This window comes from Lichtheimia ornata (genome assembly GCF_029851405.1).
Source record: "Lichtheimia ornata isolate CBS 291.66 chromosome Unknown scaffold00001, whole genome shotgun sequence".
NCBI classification, from domain to species: domain Eukaryota; kingdom Fungi; phylum Mucoromycota; class Mucoromycetes; order Mucorales; family Lichtheimiaceae; genus Lichtheimia; species Lichtheimia ornata.
The window spans coordinates 1,341,649-1,364,111 of NW_026695321.1; the positions used below are offsets into that span (position 1 = coordinate 1,341,649).

Genomic DNA, 22,463 nt, shown 5'->3' on the forward strand with positions numbered 1-22,463 from the left:
TTATTAGCTGGCATTTTGAACTATTCCTAAATAGTGTACAAGAATCATGCATCGCCTGTGCTGAATGACTCAAGTTACACAAACACGCCCTCTGCATCTTTTGCTCTATTATTTATAGTCATACTACTTTACATTAAACAAGGACCACTTCTCATATAGCATCACCCTTACAGCATATGTAAAACATAAAGGTGCCTGTATCTCCAAACTTTACAATCAAACGTGGGCTCTTTAATAGATCAACGTGCTCGTCGGGGTCAAAGGAATCTTGTGTCAAAGTATGAAGTTCATCGTGGGCGATCCCAGATTTCGCAATGTCGCTACCAGCCAAACTGGATCTGGGGGTCGACCTCTTCGACGACGACGACCAAAAAATATTTTTTGGGCTGTTTGCGACATTGATCGCGAAACTTTCACACAAGGTGCTGTTGGCCAAGCCGAGCCCATTGCTCTAATAAAAACACCACGTTTCATTGTAAAGTTTGGAGATACAGGCACCTTTATGTTTGTAAGCGTGATGTTATATGAAGAGTGGTCTTTGTTCATTGTCAAGTAGGTGGACCCTGGCAGAGCAAAAGATGCAGAGGGTCGTGTTGTGTAACACAGCTACGTTTGCATGAATGAAAGGGTCAATGTATAATTACTTTATGGATCATCTAGGAACAGGCATGTATTGTTAGCTAACGGCCACCTTTATCCAATCATCATTGTTGCGAGATCCACTGCATGGGAACGATGCCCCTGCTCCAGACATTCATTTCCATGATTAAAGTAGGTTGATCCGAGCTGATTTGACTGAGCTGCGGTCAAAGAGAGATTTCATCACTCTGGACATAAAGCACGCTCGATGTAGCTCAACCGATGTAATCTTGTGTGAGCGTAACTCAACCAAATCAACTCGGATCAACCTACTTTAATCATGGAAATGAATGTCTAGAGCAGGGGAATCGTCCACCTACAATAGAATGCACAAAAGTTGGGAATGCACAAAAGTGGCTATTAGCTGCCGATGTATGACATAAAAGTGAGGGTTGCGTACCTTTCATGCATTGTCCCTGAAGTCCTGACTTTTTAGCTGAGTAACCCAAAGAGGTCCTTCTGCATCTTTTGCTCTGCCAGAGTCCACCTACTTGACAATGAACAAAGACCACTCTTCATATAGCATCACGCTTACAAACGTAAAGGTGCCTGTATCTCCAAACTTTACAATGAAACGTGGGGTTTTTATTACAGCAATGGGCTCGGCTTGGCCAACTGCACCTTGGGTGCCAGTTTCACAATCAAGCTTGCCAATCCCAGATTTCGCAATGTCGCCACCAGCCAAACTGGATCTGGGGGTCGACCTCTTCGACGACGACGACCAAAAAATATTTTTTGGGCTGTTTGCGACATTCAACGCGAAACTTTCACACAAGGTGCTGTTGGCCAAGCCGAGCCCATTGCTCTATTCAAAACCCCATGTTTCATTGTAAAGTTTGGAGATACAGGCACCTTTACGTTTGTAAGCGTGATGCTATATGAAGAGTGGTCTTTGTTCATTGTCAAGTAGGTGGACCCTGGCAGAGCAAAAGATGCAGAGGGGCGGTTGGTGTAACTGAGCCAAGCTCAGGACTTGAAGGGTCAATCTTATTGGTGGAGAAATGCATGACAGACCCCTTCCCCTTCCTTCCTACAGTAAGGTCTGCCTATGAGGGCCGGTATGGAATGGTCGTTCTTAGATAAGGATGCATGGGATAGTGTTAGCTGAGAACTGTCATAGGTAAGCATAGCTTGTTCAAGTGCTTGTGGCATATGGTTAACATCTCATTCTTTCTTGAATATGATGCATTAAGCTTCTTACAATGAAACACGCTTCTTTTTTAACAAGCACATGTTAGACATCATCATTCTCAGATTTATTATCTTTGCAATACAAGCGTTAGAGGATTGACACTGCCTTTTGCCTACTATCAGCATGTGAACAAGAAAGCTTTAGTGAATGTAATAGTGTTGTAGCAAAGACCTAATACGATGATGTACATGATCCAACTTCGCTTTCCGACTATCAATTTCTATTTCCCGTCTTAATCCAGAAACCAACCAAATGATCCACACCTTGCTCATATGAGCTGTTAGTATGATACCCCTAGTACCACGTTGAATCCAATTTGCATTCAATAAAAGAGTCGATGAATAGCACACGGTATCAAGTAAATATGGAACCTTAAATAAGATACGGATGAATCATAAACAAGACAAGAGGTATGATTGTGCCATTGCATACTTGGTTGCTGCTGTCATAAACATCCTTCATCCATGATCTCTACATGATCCGTTACTGTATAGCTTGGCTTGTGTATTCCAATACCAATTGCATGAACGTTAAGATCATTATTACCCCATAAGGCATTCAACGAAAAAGTGAAAAGTTTACGAGCGAAGCGATCAATTGGGGCCGCAAGTCCAGAATTGAAGGGAGACGATGAACGATTTCATCATGTAGTATTGTGATTAAACGAGGAGGATATATATAATTTACAAAGGTGGGTAGATCTTTCTATGCAAACTTGCTCTGATAATTTTGATACAAGGGCATCAATGCGAATGTGAAGAATACGGCCCATGATACAATGAACCAAAAGGTGTAAAAGCCGATGTAGACATAGCTCTTCTTTTTACGCAGTAAGCTGCCAATGCGTTGTAATGCCTTGTCACGACGTTCCTCTTGTTCAGCGGGTGCCACTGCATAATAAGGATATCGGTATGCACGTTCCTCTTCTTCTTGTTCATGCTTGGCTGCTTTGAGACGACGCTCACGTTCAAATTTGTCCGCTTGAAGCCATCCTTCCAGGATTTTGCGATCCATCAGCCAAAAGATGCCAACGACCAGCGTTGCACATCCTGCCATTACCAGGTAGCAAACCAATACGCCATCATACTCGTTTTGAAGATCCCTTGCATTATCCGCACTATTGCCGTCATGGTACGTCAAGTCTTGAACATAGCCCACAATCACAGAGACAATGGTCGTTCCAATATTGTTGGCACACTTGTGAAGAGCCATACCTGTGCCGGATAATTCATGTGGAAGGAGCATCGAAGTGGATGTAAGAATAGATACCGGGCCCAATGCCAAAGAAAGTGAAATCAAAATCATGCCGACAGCAGGAACAACCCAAGTGTACGCGAGAAGCACCATGGATACCACGAGCACAATGGCAGCAACAAACACTATGAAGAGGATGAATTTAGCCCCTTTGTGCTATCATGCATATACCACGTGTCACTTACGGTTGGTGAGACGCTTGCCAAAACGATGGACCACAAGACCCATTACTGGAGCAGCCACAATGGGGACCACTTGAGTAAGACTACTTTGGTACTAATGAAGAAATACATGAACATACATGATCTAGACATCCATGCTCAAGAACTTACTCCTGCCATGACACTGGTTGTGCTATATCGAAATTCCACAAACTCACTAATGAGAAATCAAATCATGTCAATTCATCATGCATCACACGTATAGATCATCAAAATTACGTACGTTGCAACGTCTTCGAAACTGCTAAGCACACTTGAAAAGATAAGCTGCATCCAGGGCACCATCCAGAATGTGCTTGGAAGTAAAAGAAGTAGCTTGAGCGAGTATTTTGATTTGAGACAATTGGCTGCTGCTGTTCTGGTACCCGTAACCTGGGAGATAACATCCGAGTTGTATGGTTGATGCTGGCTATTGACAACAGCCATACTTCCCATGACCGAGCGATTCTCATACTTTTGTTTGGGTTGTGCAATTTCCTTGCCATTGCTGGTAGCCCACCCGTTTCGCACCATAACGATCCAATAAATCCCGTTTGTGACAACACCCATGCCACACAGTAGCATGGCAACGTATAAGGGCGTTGAGCTTGAGCCTGAAGATGTCACAATCGGATAGCAGACCAACTTGGCAATGAACTTTGTGAGCCGTGCAACGCATAAATGGATACCAATGATGATTGCTATTTGTCGATCTCTGAACCAACGTGATAAAATGCCTATGATATTATTAGTGAAAGGGATATTACCAAGGAGGAAGTAAATGTATACCCTACCTTCTTGCATCGTGACGATCATACCACTTGCTAGGCCATACACAACTTGGCCTACCACCATGATGGGATAACTGCTCTTGGTGCTACCGATGGATACAAGCACACTACCAAGGAAAACAATGATGCTGACCAAAGAGGTACCACGAATGGATCCAAGACTTCTCAAGTCATCGATAAAGAAACCAGCCAACATGGGGAGGATGGTGTTGACAAGGTTGACAGCAGAGACAAGAATACTGAATTGGGTATTATTGATGTTCATATTCTATCCGAAAGGTAAGTCACATGATCAAGGACACCATGTGCTTTCATCATCTTACATGCTTTAATGCGGTCTTGAGGGTGCCCACAGTAGCTTCAAGATAATGACATCCAATAGGAAGTGCCAGCATGCACATGACAATGGTCAACTTGAGTCGCCATGTTGCCTTGACAAATTCACTTTCTTCGGCACCTTGAGTGGTCGTTGTTCCTGTGGCCTTGCTATAAAAAGCTGAACCCGGATCTTCGGATGATGCTGTCATATCATAGCGAGGGAACAGATCGGCATGGATTGAGTCGATATCAGTTGCTGGTGGCTGTGGTGGTGGTGGTGTTGGTGGCTGTAGTTGCTTTTCGTTGGTGGTGGTGGTGCTGGCAACCGTGTTACTGTTTTCGGAATCAGGTTGCTGATTTGCCATGGCGTTGTGATTGGAAGAAGCGTTGCTCATGTTGACCCTCGTTCACTCTCTCTCTCTTTCAGTGGAATATACACATAAAAGGCAAAATACAAACAAGAAAGGATTGCAGAGGACGGAGCCTCATTCCATGAATGGATAAAAGAGAGAGAGAAAAGCAAGAAAAGTAGCCAACTGTGAGATGCCGTTTAACAGAAGGAGCAGGTACCTTGAGCATTGTCTCGTTTGACACAAAAATAATTGGTCCAAACGGCAAATCGGCATCCGCTCCACCAAACAAGCGAGTCTGAAATTCCTTTAGTGTTTCCATTCTTTTTTGCTTTACGTGTTCTTTCACATCACCTTAGAAAATGGCTTCTAAACACAAGCTATATATAAATGATCGTATCGTAGAAACCTGTTGTCATGGAGATATGGATATTAAAAGAAGGATGGATTGCGATGGTGTGCATGCAAGTAATTGACCAATGTTCTCCGATCACTTTAACCGAGAGGAGAAACGGTGGGCGTGAGGATATTTATTGTATATTGGCGTTAGCTCAGTGCGTAATTGCCACATGCTAATCAACTCTAGATAATGGAAGGATGTAGCTGACAACAATACTACAAGGAGAAATACCTCTGAAAAGGCAGGCTGAAGCAAACCCACACTTTTGACGATGCTTTAATTATCCCTGGGTTGATGATTCGCTTCTCCAGTGGCCAATCATCATGCAATCGCCAAGACAAACTAGTCCATGTGTCACCTCGCTCCGATATTTCAACACCGCTACGCATTGCAATGAACACAGTGAGCACAATTGAAGGAACCATTTTGATTTTTCCTTCCCAATCAGCCAAATCCTTGTCAGAATCGTGAGTTAGCAATAGATCCAATGAGATGGATCATCCTTGTCAAGTTGACGAGGCTTGGATTACCATAAATGTTATTATCGGTTATTGTTGGCTATCCTCTTCCAAAAGTAGAGATGGCTGACATTCTTTGGAGAAAGCGTGATCCATCCAGTGCTTCCATGGTGCTTATTGAAGATGGGCTTTGTGGAATTTGTAATTTGATATCTGCATATGATTTATATACGCATACACATACACACGCACACACACCGTGAGCAGCAATTATAGTGTGGCTATTCAACCCCTCATCCACTACTAGTATTATCAAACAACAGGATCATCGGACAACTAGCTTTGTTTCATAAGTTTCAATGATCGACAACAATGCATAAATGATGGTAATAGCGTGCCTGGAAATTCTTGTCGACATGCATCTTTTCTTGCTCGCCCATTGTACAACATAAAAGCCTTTTATGTACGACATAGTCATAATCTTGATGGAAGGTAAAGAATAAGTGCTTATAGCAAGATATCATCAAAGCAGTGATAGGCATCTCATCCAAGACATTCTATAACTAGCGAACCGAATCAAGAGAAGGCTTTGAAAAAAAGGGTGGAATTGCCATGCCAACCATGCAATAAATACTTTTCTCTCGTTTCTCTTCTTTCTTCTCCACATCTTCAATACCAACTCCACTACTTTCCCCCTTCCTTTCCTTCAGAAATGGGTCATTGCGTCACCCTCATTGCCATTCTTTCTTTCTTGACACTCGCATGTTTCCCTCATTTGTCGCATGCAGCAGCAGTTCCCAATGTTCCCGTCGACAATCTCGTCGTGTTTGGTGATTCCTACTCTGGTAACGTGTCTATACAAAGAGTATACCATATAACCATTTATTGATATTTAGTTTTGCATGAAATGGTATCTAGATCTAGGCAACTTCCATCGATGGACAAATGGCCCAGTATGGAGCGAGAATGTAGCCGTTGCATGGAATGCATCATTGTATAGCTTTGCTTACACTGGCTCTGCATGTGACAATGAACTCTATCCCCATGTACCAGCAACCGACCGCATGCCTAGTATCCGTGATCAAATCGAGTTATACTACAACCTTGACCTTGGCCTCGATGCGAACAAGACCGTCTTTGCCATATGGGTCGGCATCACTGATATTCAAAAGGCGTATCAACAAAGTCTTGGTATGTTGTATGATTGATGGTATTAGTAGTAATCATGAGTCTCACTCTTTATCATAATAGGTACAGAAGATACACAACCAGACTTTGGCAACATTGCAAAATGCATTGGACAACAAGTGCGTAATATCCGCAAAGCATTCAAGGCTGATCGTATCATGGTGTTCAATGTGCCTCCTTTGGAATACATGCCATTCTTTGTTGATGATGATAATGCATTGGATCGAGCAAAGTGGGGCGCTGCTGCTGAGCAATTGAATCGAATGCTGCGAAAGGACATTGCCATTCTCAATCGCAATCACCATGCATTGAAACTGGATTTGGTGGATATTCACAGCTTGCTTTCCGATATTGTCGAGGATCCATCGATGTTTAGCTTTACAGATGCATCACATGCCTACTTGGATGCTTGTCAAAATCAATGTGACAACAAGATTGATGATTATCTATGGTGGGATCGTACACACATGACAGGAGGTGCCCATCGTGCCATTGCCAACTCCATCTTGCTTTCAGGCTCCTACGCCAACCCCACGAGCATTGATGCTTGGTCTCTTTCTCAAGTTCAGGCCCTCATTGAACGACCAGGATCCAAATATCGATCACCCATTTACGTGTCACCCCCTAACTCTGGTTTGATTGATCGCATTGTTCAAGAAAAGACCGCTTCTTCTTCTTCTCAAGGCTCATTCATGTCCACCCTCGACAATAACACCGGTCATTCAATGTGGAGTTGTGTTACTATTGGTGGCATCTTGGCTGTATTATTCGGTGCCATCTTCAAGTTGTTAAAGAAACTACGACATCAAAGCAACAAGCACCGTTTCCATGGTGGTCTTCTTGATCCCAACTCGGTAGACGCGCCTTATTACTACCGATCGCCCATGACTGAACCAAAGTAAACCTCCAACATTACTCTCCACCACCACCACCGCATCATTGTCATCCACATCCATCTTTGTATTATTTTTCATCTTCGTGTCTGTATACATCCTCTTTTTCTTAGTGTGATAATAAACACATTCTTTCCTTTGAATGAAGAATGATGCGTCGTTAGGATTAGAGAGAGAGAGATATATATTGCTTTGCACGTGGCAGTGGTGATTATCGTCATTATGCCGACTCGTTGTGCATGGTGCAGGGTCCCGTGGCATTGCATAAACAACCATTTATAGTAAAGGTCCGCTCGCAGGTTAAAGCGGGTCCATTGTTTCCAGTTGCGGTGAGTGCTTCATTATATAGCCACTATGGCACACATATGCTCCTCTTTCTACTTTGTGGATACATAATGATCGGCATCAATCACTCTCATTCCAAGCTTTTGTTCGACTGATATGGCAATCTTGCCAAAAACACAATGATAAAAAGTGGTTGGAAAGGATGGGCTTCATGGTAAAACCATTCGCTACACGAAGATTCGATTACGACATACACACATACACTCATTCAACAGGTTCGTATCCGGTTGGGAAGGGGGGTTGGTTCATTTAGAGTTTTATTCCTATTCGACAAGGGATGTTGGAAACAGACGTATTCTCTGATCCGGAGTTCTTGGATATGCGCGCCGCTCTATATACATTATGTACATGCACAGATTTGTGTACGTGTGTGTGTGTATACGAGTTTGTGTATCTCCATGTCCTATGCATGCGTCGTTTCCCCAACATTCAAGTTCTTGTTATTTATAAAAAAAACTTTATGAGAAACCATCTACTCACACACAATCTTCTTTTCTAGAGAACTTCACTATCACTATTGCCTTGAGAAATGTACCCACCTGCTGCAGCACATCCATCGTTTTCCACGTACGAAGAAGCAAATGGGATCAAGTTAGAGACGATGGTGGAGCCAATGTCTCATACGGCGGTGACGATTCCTTATGGTGACAGCTCGTGGCCTGTCACACCTGTGGATGAATCCAATGCTATGATGATTCATCGCCCATCATCATCATCCTTGCCTACGCAGCCTTCCACCCATTTCCCATCTCCCATGGCCAGTGATCTTTCTCTCAGTTATCCACCACCTGACGTCTCTTATCCATCCTCCTCCTCCTCTTGCTCATTTCAACGTCCACCCGTATCCCTGTCATTGCTGTTGGAGCATTTTCCCGATCTTCCAAGGTTCTTATCCCATCCACAATTACCATGCTTTGTACGTCTTTGGTATCAATTTCAACAAGACATTGCATTGGCCAAGGAACCCGCTTTTCGACCCGCAGTGCAAGAAAATCTACAGCATTTGGCAGAGCAAGCCGAAGGGATATTGCAACAAATCTTTTATTGGCAGCATCATCATCAAGGTGACCACCACCAATCCTACAATGACCCTGAATCGGATACGACGTTGTTGTTGACTGCATTGTGTCGACTCAAGGAACGCGTGGAAGTCATGCAGCAAGTACTTCAAATCATCGAAAATGGACGTGTGTGGTTTAATCAAGATCCAAAACAAGCTGTGATGCCTATCCTCCAAGCTGTGATCAAGGAACGTCAAGAGCAACAACAGGTTCATGCCATGTCCGTGGGTGGTGGTGGTACTAGTAGTTGTAACGGTGGTGATAGTAGTAGTTGCTGTGATGCTGCTGCTGCTGCTGCTGCTGTTACCACTATGCCGAAAAACATCTCCTATATCCATCCTGCTGCCTTGTCGACTTCCAGTGACCAAGGATCCCCATCATCATCATCATCACCACCAGGTGCTATTTTGACCATCGAGCCCTATTCCACGATCACTGATATGGCTGTCAACGAGGAGGATGATACTGTCACCAAGAAACCAGAGTCCATGGATCATCAAGTTGACCAAGATATGCATGTTGCTACAACGAATGATGGTATCGAGGATACGATATCAACCTTGAGTGCTATGGATATTGACGACGATGGCGACGACACCGAGTATGAGCAACCAGAGGAATCCGATGACGATGACGAATACATTGAGCCTATGCCACGTCGTCGTTCAACACGCCGCCGTTCAGGACGCAATCACGATGACCATGACATGGGTGAATTGAGTTCATTGGTTGACCAAGACGAGAATAGCCAAGAAGACAATGAGATAATCCAAGAACAAGGAACAGCATTGTTGGCCAATCGACGCCGCTCAACCACAAAGAGTGCTAGTGCCACCCGATCGTATCCTCGGCGTACAGCTACATCCTATGATGCTGAAACAACGCACTATCTCAAGAGTGTGTTTTTTAGCATTTACAGCAAGCGCGACAAGCTTACCAAGGACCAAAGGCGTCAAGTACAGCTACATACAGGTCTCAAACCACGCAACATCACCTACTGGTTCTCCAACCATAAACGTCGCTTCCAAACATCCCTCAAGGTCTTCAAGCGCACAGTCCGTGAGAGCAATGGAAAGGTCAAGACTTATGATGACTTTTTGGAGTGGCGTCGTGAACACAAGTTGCCTGAAGAAGTCATGGAGCATGAATTGGACGATGGTAACAAGAAGAATCAAGACACTACTACTACTGCTGCTGATGGTGATGATGGCAGTAAACCCACAACGTCATCCCTTTGTTCTCCTATTCATGCTTCCTCCCCTTCCATTTCTTGTAACAATGAAGAACACCATAGTGATGATGATGACTCAAAAGCCTAGTAGTTGTAGTAGTTGTAGTAGTAATAGTAGTTGTAGTTGTTGTAGTACCATTCCCCTTTTCTTTATCATCATGTCTCTTTACACAAAGGAAAAAAAATACAATGACACATGCATATGACAAATAAAAAAGTAAAGTACCTTGTAACCCTGATTTGATATCCATGTTCCTGACAGGGGAAGGCATACAAGTGAATAACTAAGCATCCGCGGGTGATTGTAGAAGGAAGGGGTGTGTTGTTGTTGTTGTGCTGCCATATGACTGTTACTGCTAATACCTCCTTAACACAGGCTCGTTAGTGTGTGCATGCGTTAGGATCAGAGTGACCAGTGCTTTGGGTAAGTAGAAATTGCTGAGCTTCTTTGACGACACCAGACTTGTTTAAACCATGAGCTTGGTACCTCCGAGCAAGTACGTAGTACTGAAACAATGATGACGATAGGATTGGGGTCTTAGCTCAAATGGTATGGTTTGCTATCTATGCATCATTATCATGATCACACACATTCATATGCTATACCATGGTATGTTACAAAGAAGTCCAATAAGACGGTGGCATCATCGCATGCCACAAAATCTTTTCCACGTGATATAAAAAATCAAGACCAACACGTCCACGCTGTGGCAATGTCGGGATGTCATTCGTTCTTTTTCTTGATCCATCTTTTGTTCGCATAAAAGATCTTGATACGCTGACCACCAGCACACCCAGCATAAAGACATGTTGATTGGCCAAGGACAAGGATATTGTACACCCTCATGCTCATCGTTCTATCACTCATGAACCCCAATCCACGACTCGTGTGTGGTGTACGTGAATCGGAAAGGGGTCGTTACTATGTATGCATGTATGTATGTATGCGTGTGGCAGGGTCATGAATGGGGTAACGTACGTATGTAGCATGGATACAAAAAGGGGTTACCGAGGAGAGAAAACGCGCAAGACACCAACAACAGATCGACGCTGGTCGTTGTTACTTGATTTGACATACAAAAAGGACACGACTTTTTTCTTTTCCTTCTCCCTTTTACTTTTTTTTCTTTACTCTTCAGCACACACACACCATAGTCATGAAACAGCAGCAGCAGCAGCCACTACAACAAGCACATCAACAGCTGCATCGATATCGATATGCATTGGTGCCACTGTGTATGGGTATGGCCAATTTGGCCCTGAATGAAATTAAACTACTAGAGCCATTCTATGCACAATACAAATGGGCCCATGCGGCCATGTTGAGCTTGGTCGGATCGATCGTATCATTATTCCTCGGATGGGATCACGTCAAGACACCTCTCATGTTTATGTATTCTTGTTTCTTTAAACCACTTGGTTCCTATGGAGATATCCAAAGCCGTCTCGAATCCTTTTATCAAGGCCAAGCACATAGTATGTTGTCTTTATTTAATTGCATTGCATATACAACAACAAGCTAACACACATTTCTTAAAGTCTATGACGATTCACGAGGCAAACTACTCAGAGGAAGGAAATCCATGTTGAAATTATGCGCTGCACAACTCAAGGAGCAAATCGCCAATGGTGTAACATCATCAAAACCTATTTGGATTGATCTGGGAGGTGGAACAGGTAAAGACTGATATTGGTTTTCGTTGTTTGCGTGTGTGCGGGTGTGTATGTGCAACCATGGAAAAGGGGTGTGTGCGTGTGTGTGTGTGTGACATGTTGTACGCATAACCAAAGAAGCTGGATGAAAATGGTCGACTCACACTCACCCTGAACCATACCCTAGGCTGGAACATTGAACAAATGCATGAATCCTTTCCAATTGAAAACTTTGACAAGGTGATCCTCGTGGATTTGACACCATCGTTATGCAAGGTGGCTGAAGACCGCTTCAAGCGTCGTGGATGGGATAATGTCATTGTGCTATGTCAAGACGCCGCCACTTTTGAGACCCCTTTTCCTGCGGATGGAAATGTAGGTTTAGTTACCATGTCGTACTCCTGTAAGTAACACACACATCCCATCCCTGAACCATACCAAAGGACTAACAATGATGATGATGATGATGTTTTTCAAGTATCCATGATGGATCATTATTATCCTGTGGTTGATCGAGTGCAATCCCTCTTGTCCCCTGATGGTATCTTTGGTGTGGTGGATTTCTATGTATCTGACAAGACTGCTGCACCCGCTGAGAAATGGACGCCACAATACAATCGTCAATGCAATTGGTTCACACGCGTGTTTTGGAAGTTGTGGTTTGAGTTCGATCATATCCACCTTGAACCAGGCCGGCGTGATTATCTCGAGTACAAGTTTGGCACCATCAAGAGTGACAATCGCCGTAATCATTTCATCATCCCATATCTGATTCAGATCCCATTCTATGTCTGGATTGGTCGCTCCCATGCACGTGCTGCTGATGTTGATGTTGATGATGGCGGTATCCTGGCAACAACGAGAGTATCCACTGATTCGCAAGACATAGCCAGTGGGTTGATAACACCTCCCTCCCCCATGTCGGTAAAGAGTGATGCAATGTCATTGGGGTCGTCGACACCACGTCGTCATTTTCAGAGCCGTCAATGGCGCCTTGACTATGATCCCACCTTGCCGTGCCATACACAATTCCGCTCGTACGTCTATGCTTTCACCTGGGAAGATCCACGTGTCGATTTGCAATACATGAACTTGAGCAAGGATGATGTCATGTTGGTGATCACATCAGCAGGAGACAATGCTCTTGAATATGCCCTTGCTGCTCAACCTAAGCGTATCCATTGCGTAGATATGAATCCCTGCCAGGTAAGAAAAATAAGGATGAGTATATATATGTAAAGTGCTAATGAATGGGGGGGGCGGAAACGAGTAGAATCACCTTCTTGAATTGAAGCTGGCAAGTATCGTGTCATTGCCGTATCATGATTTCTGGCGCATGTTTGGTGATGGGCATCATCCGGACTTTGCTGGTTTGTTGCATGACAAAGTGTCTCCGCATTTGAGCTCGTTTGGTTTCCAATATTGGTCCCAGCATAGCAACCGCTTTGCACACAAGTTTTACAAGACAGGATACTCTGGTCTGGCCCTTGGACTATTCGAATGGTGGACACGAGCTCATGGCATCACGCATCATGTCGAGGCATTGTGTCATGCTGACTCGTTGGAAGAACAAAAGCGCATCTGGAAACAGCACATTCGGCCTGTGTTGTTGTCGCCTCTCATTCGCAAGGTGATGGATAACCCAATGTTCATGTGGAATGCTCTTGGAGGTAAGGTTTGACAAAGAAAAGAAGGGGGTTTTGATATTGATCGTGTGTGATGATGATAGTGCCAATGAATCAAATGAACATGTTCCTGGAAGAGTGCACGACACAAGAATACATTGAAAACACGCTCGATCCCATTGCTACCCGATCCCTTTTCCGCAACGACCAATACTTTTATTACTTGTGCATGATGCAACGATACACACGCCAATCATGTCCAACCTATCTTACGCGAGAAGGCTTTGATATCTTAAAGGTACATAAGGGACAAAGAGATGGGTGATATTGCAATGAGAATGAATATTGATGTATGTGTGTTGCTAGTCAACCGATGCCTTGGATGCATTCCGCCTTCATACCAACTCGATCCTCAGCACGTTGCAAGAAATGCCTACCAATTATCTTACTCGTTTGGTGGTTATGGATCATATGGACTGGTTCAATCCTGAAGATGCTACCGGTGAGCTTGAAATGGAAATTCAAGAGATGGCCCGCACTCTACAACCAGGTGGTCGAGTCTTTTGGCGAAGTGCAGGTACCCGCCCTTGGTACAATCGTCTCTTTGAAAAGCATGGTTTCGCTGTTCAACCCTTGGCCGTTCGAAAACCCGGGGAATCCATTGACCGAGTCAACATGTATGCAAGCTTTTATCATGCAGTCTTGACACCCAACAAACAAACGCCTACATCTTCTTCTTGAGCACCATCATCTACAACAATCCACTCCTCCTCCTCCTATACTACTGAATAATAAATTGCCATGGCAACAACTTCCATGTACATATCCCATTCATTCAATGACCTTTTTGGAGGGAGGAGTTCTTTTGTGTCAATCATTCACGAGTCCATCTTATATATGCAAGGAGATTCCTCCTCCTATCATTTTGTTGTAATTAGCAAACACGAGGTGTTGCATTATTCACCACCACCACCACCATCATCATACAAAGGAGAGTGATTGATACAAGCATAATATCATGTACTATGGTGGTGGATTCTCGGATTCGAAAGTAATCGGCAAGGCCATCATTTCAACTGCATGTTTCATGTCACCCTTTTGATCCCTTTTTTTCTCAAAATAGGTTTGGGATAGGGGTCCCCTTTCTTCCAAGTGCAAGATACCTGCTGTCATCACCTGCCGTCACGCGAGTATGCAGTAAATGGGTACATCCCGCATGTTTCTCTCTCGGCTACCAGAGCTTGTTCATTGACATCCTTAAAGAATTTTATTCCTCGACCCTCACAGCTGTCCCCTTCTCCATCGTTTCCCCTCTTTATGAATTCTTAAATCTGCTTTCGCTCCCTTTTGGATTCGTTTCTTCTCTCTCTTTTTCGTTCATTTTGACAGCTAGTTATACATTCATTCAGTATTATTAGAAACTACACTTTACAACAATAACCATGCATCGATGTATTCCTTTTGTGTTGCTGCTGCTGATGATGACAGCAATGGCACCGAGAAACATTATGGCCGACGACAAAGAAGTACATTATTCGGTGGTAGCTTTCCCTGACAATGGCCAATCGGTGGGCGTAATGATTGAACATACCGGCAATGGTGATGATGGAAAGGTGTATGCTCTTACCGCAAGTGAGCAATACCCTCATGTATATAGTGGAATGGCTCCTTTTAGTCAAGTCTATCAGTATGCGTTGACGGATGCTACCTCGGGATCCGTGGTGGAACTTGAGTCTGAAAAACGATCCTTATCGCAAGGGGCATCATCCACAGGCAACGAGTTTTTTGGCCGAGCACCTACCGTATACAGCGTACCTGAACTCCCACAAGCATTTCATCCTGTTTATCCTCGTAAGATGTTAATAACCCACTCACAAGCAATGAAGCATTGGAATTAACATGTGCATGCATGCATGCATGCATGTATGTATAGCATTATTTACCAACATGAATCAATCCAATGAAGTTGCAACCATCTTGCTGGATTTGGAACAAGCTGAATTGGATACCATCCTTGCCAATCCCCATGCAAAGCATAAAGATGCCCACGTGCACAAGATGACTTTTATCAGCAACAGCGAAATCCACACGTTCACCAATGCAAAGTTGGATAACAGCGGCCAATCCACCAAGAATTTCAATCGACAATCATTCGAAATCAGCCTAGAGAAGCCCCAGCTATTGTTTGGCCGAAGGGATTTTAAGCTGCGTGCAGAGCAAACCGATTCCTCCTTTATGCAAGTATCCATATATACAAACACAAGATGGTTGTAAAAAAGATTGCTGATGTATGTACCCCATTCTAGGCGTGAAAAATTAGTGCTTGACATGTTGGCTGCCACAGGAGCAGCAGCCTTATCTGCTAGTTGGGTGCGTGTCTTTGTTAACGGTGAGCCTTTGGGTCTCTTTGTGTTGACGGATGATGCCTCCACACACATGGTGGATAACCTTTTACATGGCGGTGATTGGGCTTATCCATACTCAGGTAGGTGTACTTGCATGAATTTTTTTATTGTAACACACACACATTTAGCTAACGACGACGAACGTTTCTTTCTCAGCTTGGTTATACAAGGGCAACAGCATTGATGAAAAGCATACAGCCAACCTTGCCTATCTGGGAGATGAATTATCCAAGTATCCAAAGGACATTTACAAGCTCAAGGACAAGGGCGAAGCCAAGCACAAGTTGGGCAAGGAGAATGCGTCACTCCCCCTTGTTGAATTCATTCGCAACCTGAATGCCATTGATCCAGCCAAGATTACTGATGAAGAGAGCGGCAAAGAGCTAGCCAAGCTGATCGATCCCAAGCACACCATGTACCATTTAGCATTATCATTCTTGACTGGAAGTTGGGATGGCTTATGGTATCAAGCAAGCAACTACTACTTGACACAAGACCTGCAGAATGGCCAGTGGGCTGTGATCACCTATGACTTTGATGAGACCTTGGGCAATGGTGTTGAGCAAAAGGGTCTGGCCACAGTACCTTATGACGAGTATGGACCACGTGGCGGCGATGGCAACAAACGTGTCCTTGTGGATATGATACTTGATTCGCCTTATTATCGTGCCGAATTTGAACGCATCCTCACGACCATCGTCAAGCGTTATTTCAAATCGAGTGTGGTGGTACCAAGGCTCAAAGTGTGGATGCAAATGCTGGAAAAAGATATCGCATGGGATCGATCCTTGGAACCCCAGTCGCCAGGTGACAAAGTCGAATGGACTGCAAATGATGTTGAATCAGGTGCATTGGGTACGGGTAACGGTGCCAAAGGTGAATCGGATCTCAGTGTCAGTATTGCTGAGTGGGTGGAGACACGTTCAAAAGCACTTTGCAAGCAATTGGGTATCAATGATACAGATGATCTTCCACCCCTGGGTCCCTATCATGGAGGTCGTCAAATGGATGGAGCAGGCCATGTTACGGATCGTTCAGCTATCACGCCAGCTTCTTCAGATTCATCCCTTTCTTCTTCTGCCAACAACAACAGCAACAAGGATAGCACCAACAATGAAAGTGATGGAGACGATGCCAATGTACGTGCACTGAGTGCTGAGCAAGGTACCACCAATGACGCTGGATCTTCAGCCATCTTCCCCATGTCGTCGTCGTATTTGCCAAGCCTTTTGGTTACATTCATAGTCTACCACTACTCCTACTACTAGCACTATTTGATACCCCATCATCACCTTAATGACCTTCTTCTCCTCGCTATAATCTTCCTTTGATACTTTGCACGAATACAATCGATCACCAATAGCATTCATTTCATGTCATCCAATTCGAGTTTAAAGGCGTTGTTTGGTGTCTGCATATGGACGCAACTTTATTTTGGGATAGGATGCTTTTAACGCAATGCTTCATTATCCAGCCACCGGCCCATTCATAATCCCGATATGATGTTCATTATGCGTGAGATCACGTTGCTTTTGTCGCTATAGGGAAATAAAGAAACTTTGAAATCCAGGAGTTTCTCCTTCTTTGTAAGATATCATAGTAGCATGGCACTCCCCCACCACCACCAATGTAATTTGAGCTTCTTTGAAGAAAAAGACAAGGGCTATATACCAAGTAATGTGTTTCAGTGTGCCAAGGAGTAATGCTATAGGCGATCCCAATTTTAGTGACATGATGATGATGGGCAATCCTTGTATCACGTTCACCGCCGCCACCAGTAATGGGTATTGAAGGAAAACTTCCCGATGTTTTAACCGTATATGCATGGAAACGGGGCAAGCGTAGCTGCGTAAAAATATCTGTTTTTAATTTTATGTTGTGCATTGATGGGCATGGAAACCGTGGAAAGGATAGACTTTCTTTGTCTTCATTGATTGGCGCATGCACCTGGCAATTACCAAGCCTGTTTCTTCTTTGTTCCTCTTAATGGGTCATGTACCTTAGAAAATGGGATCAAGCATACAAGCTATACACACCATTGTCTATGGGGATGAGATGTATACATGATAATGGGACTTGTATCGGGTGTCAATGCGCGTAAAACGCGTTGATGGGTGGTACAAGTTTGGTGTCAATAAAAAATACCATGGTGTCAGGTGGGTTACACCGTTATTTGCATTGCACGGCATGCTTGGATCGCCCAGCCGGATCTACCATAAAGTTGTAGTAGCCAAGTTTCCATCCTTTCTATTCATCTCAAAACACGGGTGGCAATCACCCATTATTTTACGGGTATAAAGGTCAAAGGCAATATCATTCTTGTGGAGGTATTGGCGAACAACACGAATCACGATGCAATCCATTCACGCTGTATTGCTCGTTTTTTCTATATTGACAATCACCAAAGTCATAGCTCAAGATGTCCAGTATGCTGTTGTGGCATTTCTACCTCCAGGAGCACAATCAATAGGCGTATCTATCGATGGCGGAAATCCTCATCCTTTGAGTGCTAGTCAAGAAACCCCACAGCTGTATACAGGAACAGCGCCATCGCCTAGTCAGCATTACCAGTATACCATCCTCAATGACCAAGGCCAAGCAATTGCTACTGAAGCAAATCAACGTGCGTGGATCAACGGTGCCACTTCAACCGGCAATGAATTCTTTAATCGATCAAGGACCACATACGAGGTACCATCCTTGCCACAAGCCTACCATCCTATTTACCCTCGTAAGTATGAATCATGCTACGTATGAAGGGCTATCATCACCATAACAACGTTTCACTATTATATAGCTACTTTCACCAACATGAACCAATCCAACGAAATTGCAACGGTATTGCTTGAAGCGAATGCAACAGCAGTGCAAGAAATCCTTGGTGATCCCAAAGGTGACCATGAATACGCTCGCGTAGATCGAATGACCTATATAAGCAACAAGGAAATCTTCACTTTTACCGGTGCTGGTTTTCGCAATAGCGGTCAATCAAGCAAAGAGTTTACTCGCCAATCATTCAAAGTCAAGTTGAATGAGTACAAGGCTCAAGGTGAAGAAAACCAATTGCTGTATGGGAGAACGACCATCAAGCTTCGAAGCGAGCCTGCAGATCCCACTATGATGTATGTGTGCTACACCTTTTTTCCTCTCCCTAGATGATTGAAATTTAACTCATGGATTTGTGTAGGCGAGAAAAACTTGCTTTGGATATGCTTGGTGCTGCAGGTGCTGTCACTTTGAACTCACAGTGGATACGATTATTTGTCAATGGTCAGCCATTTGGTTTGTTTCTAATGACCGATGAAGCAACAACCCATTTTATCGAAAATGCCATTTACGCTGGTGATCACGATCGCACCAACACAGGTATGCTAGCCATAAAAAATGTGAACAATGATGCTAACGGTCCCATATATGTATGTAGGGCCAACCTACAAGATGAATTCTTTGAATGCTACTCAACAAGGCAACCTTGTCTATCAAGGCGATGATGTAATGCTATATCCAGAATCACTTTACGAGCTTGAAGACGAGGGTAGCCATGATTTCCCCAACAAAAGCGACGAGCTTGTACCCCTTGTTCAATTGATGCGGCAGCTAAACGACACCAATACCGATATACAATCACTGGTTGATGTCACACACACCATGTTGCACTTGGCAATCAACATGCTGACAGGGGCTTGGGATGGCATGTGGCATCAAGCAAGCAATTACTTTATGCATAAACAAGAAGAGAACCGCTGGATCGCTATTAGCTATGATTATGACGAGGTGATGGGGTTGTCGTCACCTGAATATCATTACATGATGACAACGCCATGGCAAAATTTCACTCCTTCTGGTCGACCACGCCCCCTGATTGAACCTATCCTTGAAGATGAGCAGGCCTTCAACAATGTATTGACCACGCTGGTAAAGCGCTTTTTCAAACCAAGCACGCTCAATCCACGTATTGATGCGTGGCGTGACATGCTCAAAGAAGATATGGCTTGGAATTTGGCATTGCCTCACCACACAGCGAATGCTACTATCAACACGACATGGACTCTATGGAATTACGAAAACAATGTCGATCATCAGGATGGCCAAGTGCTAGGTCTTAAGCAATGGGTACAAGAAAGATCATCAGCGATCTGCCAGCAGCTTAGTATCACTGACGAAGATGATCTGCCGCCCTTGGGTCCATATCAACAACCCGAACAACCACAACAGCAAGGATCAGCATCACAATCATTACCAGTGCCATTTGGTTTCCTTCATGTGCTTTTAGCAGTGCTTGTTTTATTACTTGTATAAAGTCATAAAGTATACCGATTCACACATCATGATGATGAAAAGAAGAATGGGCTTACAAAGGAAAGGAAGGAAGATGGAAAAGGCATACATTGGGATTAATGATGATGATGGGATGAATGGCTTGTTATTCTACTAATAGGTATACTTCTCCTCAGTCTCTTTTACAGGGACGTTGCTCTTGTTGCGTGTAAAGACATGAGATGCTTGTTGGGATTGACTAAACTCAAGGTATGCATTGGCCATGGTTTCCTTTTTCCTCTCCTTGCGTCTTCGACAACACACAAAGATGGCAATGCCTGCAATTAGGGCAAGACCACCGACAACACCAATGGCAACGAAAGCTGACGGAGGCACACCACCTTCATTGGGATGTTCATAAGAAGAGGGAATAAATGTTGGGACACCAGGAGGCACAGATGGCATTGCTGCTCCACTACCACCGCTATCATGATGATGTTGCCATTGATCGTTGTTTTGATTGTTCTCATGTTCTTGTTGCCCTCCTCTATTTTGATCAATGTTGTTGTTGTTGTCCCATTGTTGTTGTTGTTGGTTGCTGCCTATTCCATAGTCAGAGTTATGCTGGTTGTTGTTGTTGTTTTGGTAATGCTGATCCATTATTCAATAAAGAAAGTAATCGATGAGATGATGAAAGACGTCACTGTCAGAGCGAATGGGTTTTATAGCTTGCGCCAGATGTAAATATACGGACCCTGGGGTAATAAAGGAGTACGCCGTGTGTGTTGTTTTGTATAATACAGGAGATCTTAGTCGTGCCAATGTCATGCTAAAATGGCAGTATGTATGCAATGCAATGTACAGTGGTTTTATATTCACGAAAGCACGGTGCCCGAATTCGTATGTATTATTGTCTTTTGATTCTAATGGCGGGAGCAGCACGTCTCTGAAAAAACATAATCGTGGATGAATGCTCTATGTCATCAATAGCGTTGTAATAAGAAATGTTTGTATGTGACATTAGCAACATCAATGGTAATAGCTAATTCAGGAGAACAGCAATGATAGCATGTTCTCATGCAAGCAGTAAGAACAATCAAATCATGAAGACCAGGGGACCACCACCACCACTACTACATGCGCGCAGTAACTAGGACCTTCCCGCGTTTCTTATTCATCATCACCCCTCCTCGCTATATGGCTTTGAGCTGTTTACATACAATCCACTTAACAACACATTTATTAGTATGATCTCAAAGACATTGAATGTATATAAACATCGGTGGTACTACGCTATACACAAATGCTTTTTGGTGCACCCATCTCAGCTCTTGTCGATGATCAAAGAAGGGATGACATATATAGAATTGAGATTATATCATAAAAGGAGGCCGTTTTCTTATTTGCATGTTGATGCATACTCGTCGTGATCCAACATGGCATCAAGTAACGTTGTATGGCTGATGATGTAGTGCACAGCAGCATGGAAGGGTAACCACATACAATTTTAGGCTTAGCCAAAAAAGGAGGTCCTTTGGAATGATATTCCAAGATCCAAAGGAGATCGATTCAAGCTTTTATCGATCGACACGTTGCAGCAATGATTTTATTCGGATCAAGAGTTGTATATTGCACAATCAAGATCCCCCACAGCTTGCGCCTTCAAATAAGGTTTTGGCATAGGGTGGTGTGATGTTGCATATTCGGACGAAGAAGGAGAGATTGGATGTGTGTGATCTGATACTATTTGCATTGAAGGAAATGACTAGCCAATGTTTACGACATCAATGTGAATTGGCGGATGGCGTGAATTACATAGATATGAATGGGATGACGCTGTGGCACCATTAATGCAGCTCTCTTTCCGCCACCATGTCCTCAGACACAGTACTCTTGGAATCTTGCCACGACAAGACCCTCATTGAAGCACGCATCACATACACCTCTCACAACACGAACAATGGAGACATTGTACCAGCCATTGTACTAGCACATCCTTATGGTCCTCTTGGTAATGAAAGTTCTCATTCCCCACTCGCTACCCATTGACAACCAACATTTCAGGCTTGTTTTCTGTTTTCAGGGGGCAACAATCGCAACAATGTTATAATGGCACTCCATGAGTATTTCGTGACCAAGGGGTTTATTACAGCAAGCATCAATTTTAGGCAAGTATGCTATAAGGAGGCAAGGATGCTGTGGG

The 22,463-nt window shown here is 43.8% G+C and overlaps 8 protein-coding genes across 8 annotated transcripts; 6 read left to right on the forward strand and 2 right to left on the reverse strand.

The window, feature by feature from the left end:
* Positions 1-2,536: 2,536 nt before the first annotated feature.
* On the reverse strand, positions 2,537-4,789 carry O0I10_000476 (uncharacterized protein; the record flags this gene model as incomplete). The annotated part of the gene is made up of 6 exons (XM_058480586.1): positions 2,537-3,210; positions 3,271-3,361; positions 3,418-3,463; positions 3,530-4,022; positions 4,080-4,344; positions 4,400-4,789. 6 exons carry the CDS (start codon positions 4,787-4,789, stop codon positions 2,537-2,539), a joined length of 1,959 nt encoding a protein of 652 aa, XP_058349109.1.
* Positions 4,790-6,314: 1,525 nt separating this feature from the next.
* Positions 6,315-7,692, forward strand: O0I10_000477 (uncharacterized protein; the record flags this gene model as incomplete). Its single annotated transcript, XM_058480587.1, has 3 exons — positions 6,315-6,447; positions 6,521-6,793; positions 6,854-7,692. The coding sequence occupies 3 exons, from the start codon at positions 6,315-6,317 to the stop codon at positions 7,690-7,692; spliced, it is 1,245 nt and encodes a 414-aa protein (XP_058349110.1).
* Positions 7,693-8,557: 865 nt separating this feature from the next.
* Positions 8,558-10,408, forward strand: O0I10_000478 (uncharacterized protein; the record flags this gene model as incomplete). The annotated part of the gene is made up of 1 exon (XM_058480588.1): positions 8,558-10,408. One exon carries the CDS (start codon positions 8,558-8,560, stop codon positions 10,406-10,408), a length of 1,851 nt encoding a protein of 616 aa, XP_058349111.1.
* A 1,069-nt stretch (positions 10,409-11,477) lies between these two features.
* Positions 11,478-14,339, forward strand: O0I10_000479 (uncharacterized protein; the record flags this gene model as incomplete). The annotated part of the gene is made up of 7 exons (XM_058480589.1): positions 11,478-11,796; positions 11,860-11,997; positions 12,161-12,376; positions 12,452-13,179; positions 13,247-13,643; positions 13,703-13,896; positions 13,965-14,339. The coding sequence occupies 7 exons, from the start codon at positions 11,478-11,480 to the stop codon at positions 14,337-14,339; spliced, it is 2,367 nt and encodes a 788-aa protein (XP_058349112.1).
* Positions 14,340-15,040: 701 nt separating this feature from the next.
* O0I10_000480 (uncharacterized protein) lies at positions 15,041-17,271 on the forward strand (the record flags this gene model as incomplete). Its single annotated transcript, XM_058480590.1, has 4 exons — positions 15,041-15,449; positions 15,532-15,835; positions 15,905-16,083; positions 16,160-17,271. The coding sequence occupies 4 exons, from the start codon at positions 15,041-15,043 to the stop codon at positions 17,269-17,271; spliced, it is 2,004 nt and encodes a 667-aa protein (XP_058349113.1).
* A 1,084-nt stretch (positions 17,272-18,355) lies between these two features.
* O0I10_000481 (uncharacterized protein) lies at positions 18,356-20,302 on the forward strand (the record flags this gene model as incomplete). The annotated part of the gene is made up of 4 exons (XM_058480591.1): positions 18,356-18,734; positions 18,801-19,125; positions 19,191-19,369; positions 19,428-20,302. 4 exons carry the CDS (start codon positions 18,356-18,358, stop codon positions 20,300-20,302), a joined length of 1,758 nt encoding a protein of 585 aa, XP_058349114.1.
* Positions 20,303-20,434: 132 nt separating this feature from the next.
* O0I10_000482 (uncharacterized protein) lies at positions 20,435-20,920 on the reverse strand (the record flags this gene model as incomplete). The annotated part of the gene is made up of 1 exon (XM_058480592.1): positions 20,435-20,920. One exon carries the CDS (start codon positions 20,918-20,920, stop codon positions 20,435-20,437), a length of 486 nt encoding a protein of 161 aa, XP_058349115.1.
* A 1,212-nt stretch (positions 20,921-22,132) lies between these two features.
* O0I10_000483 (uncharacterized protein) lies at positions 22,133-22,463 on the forward strand (the record flags this gene model as incomplete). Its single annotated transcript, XM_058480593.1, has 2 exons — positions 22,133-22,271; positions 22,344-22,463. Coding segments are annotated over 2 exons (259 nt in total), but the record flags the coding sequence as incomplete, so codon positions are not given.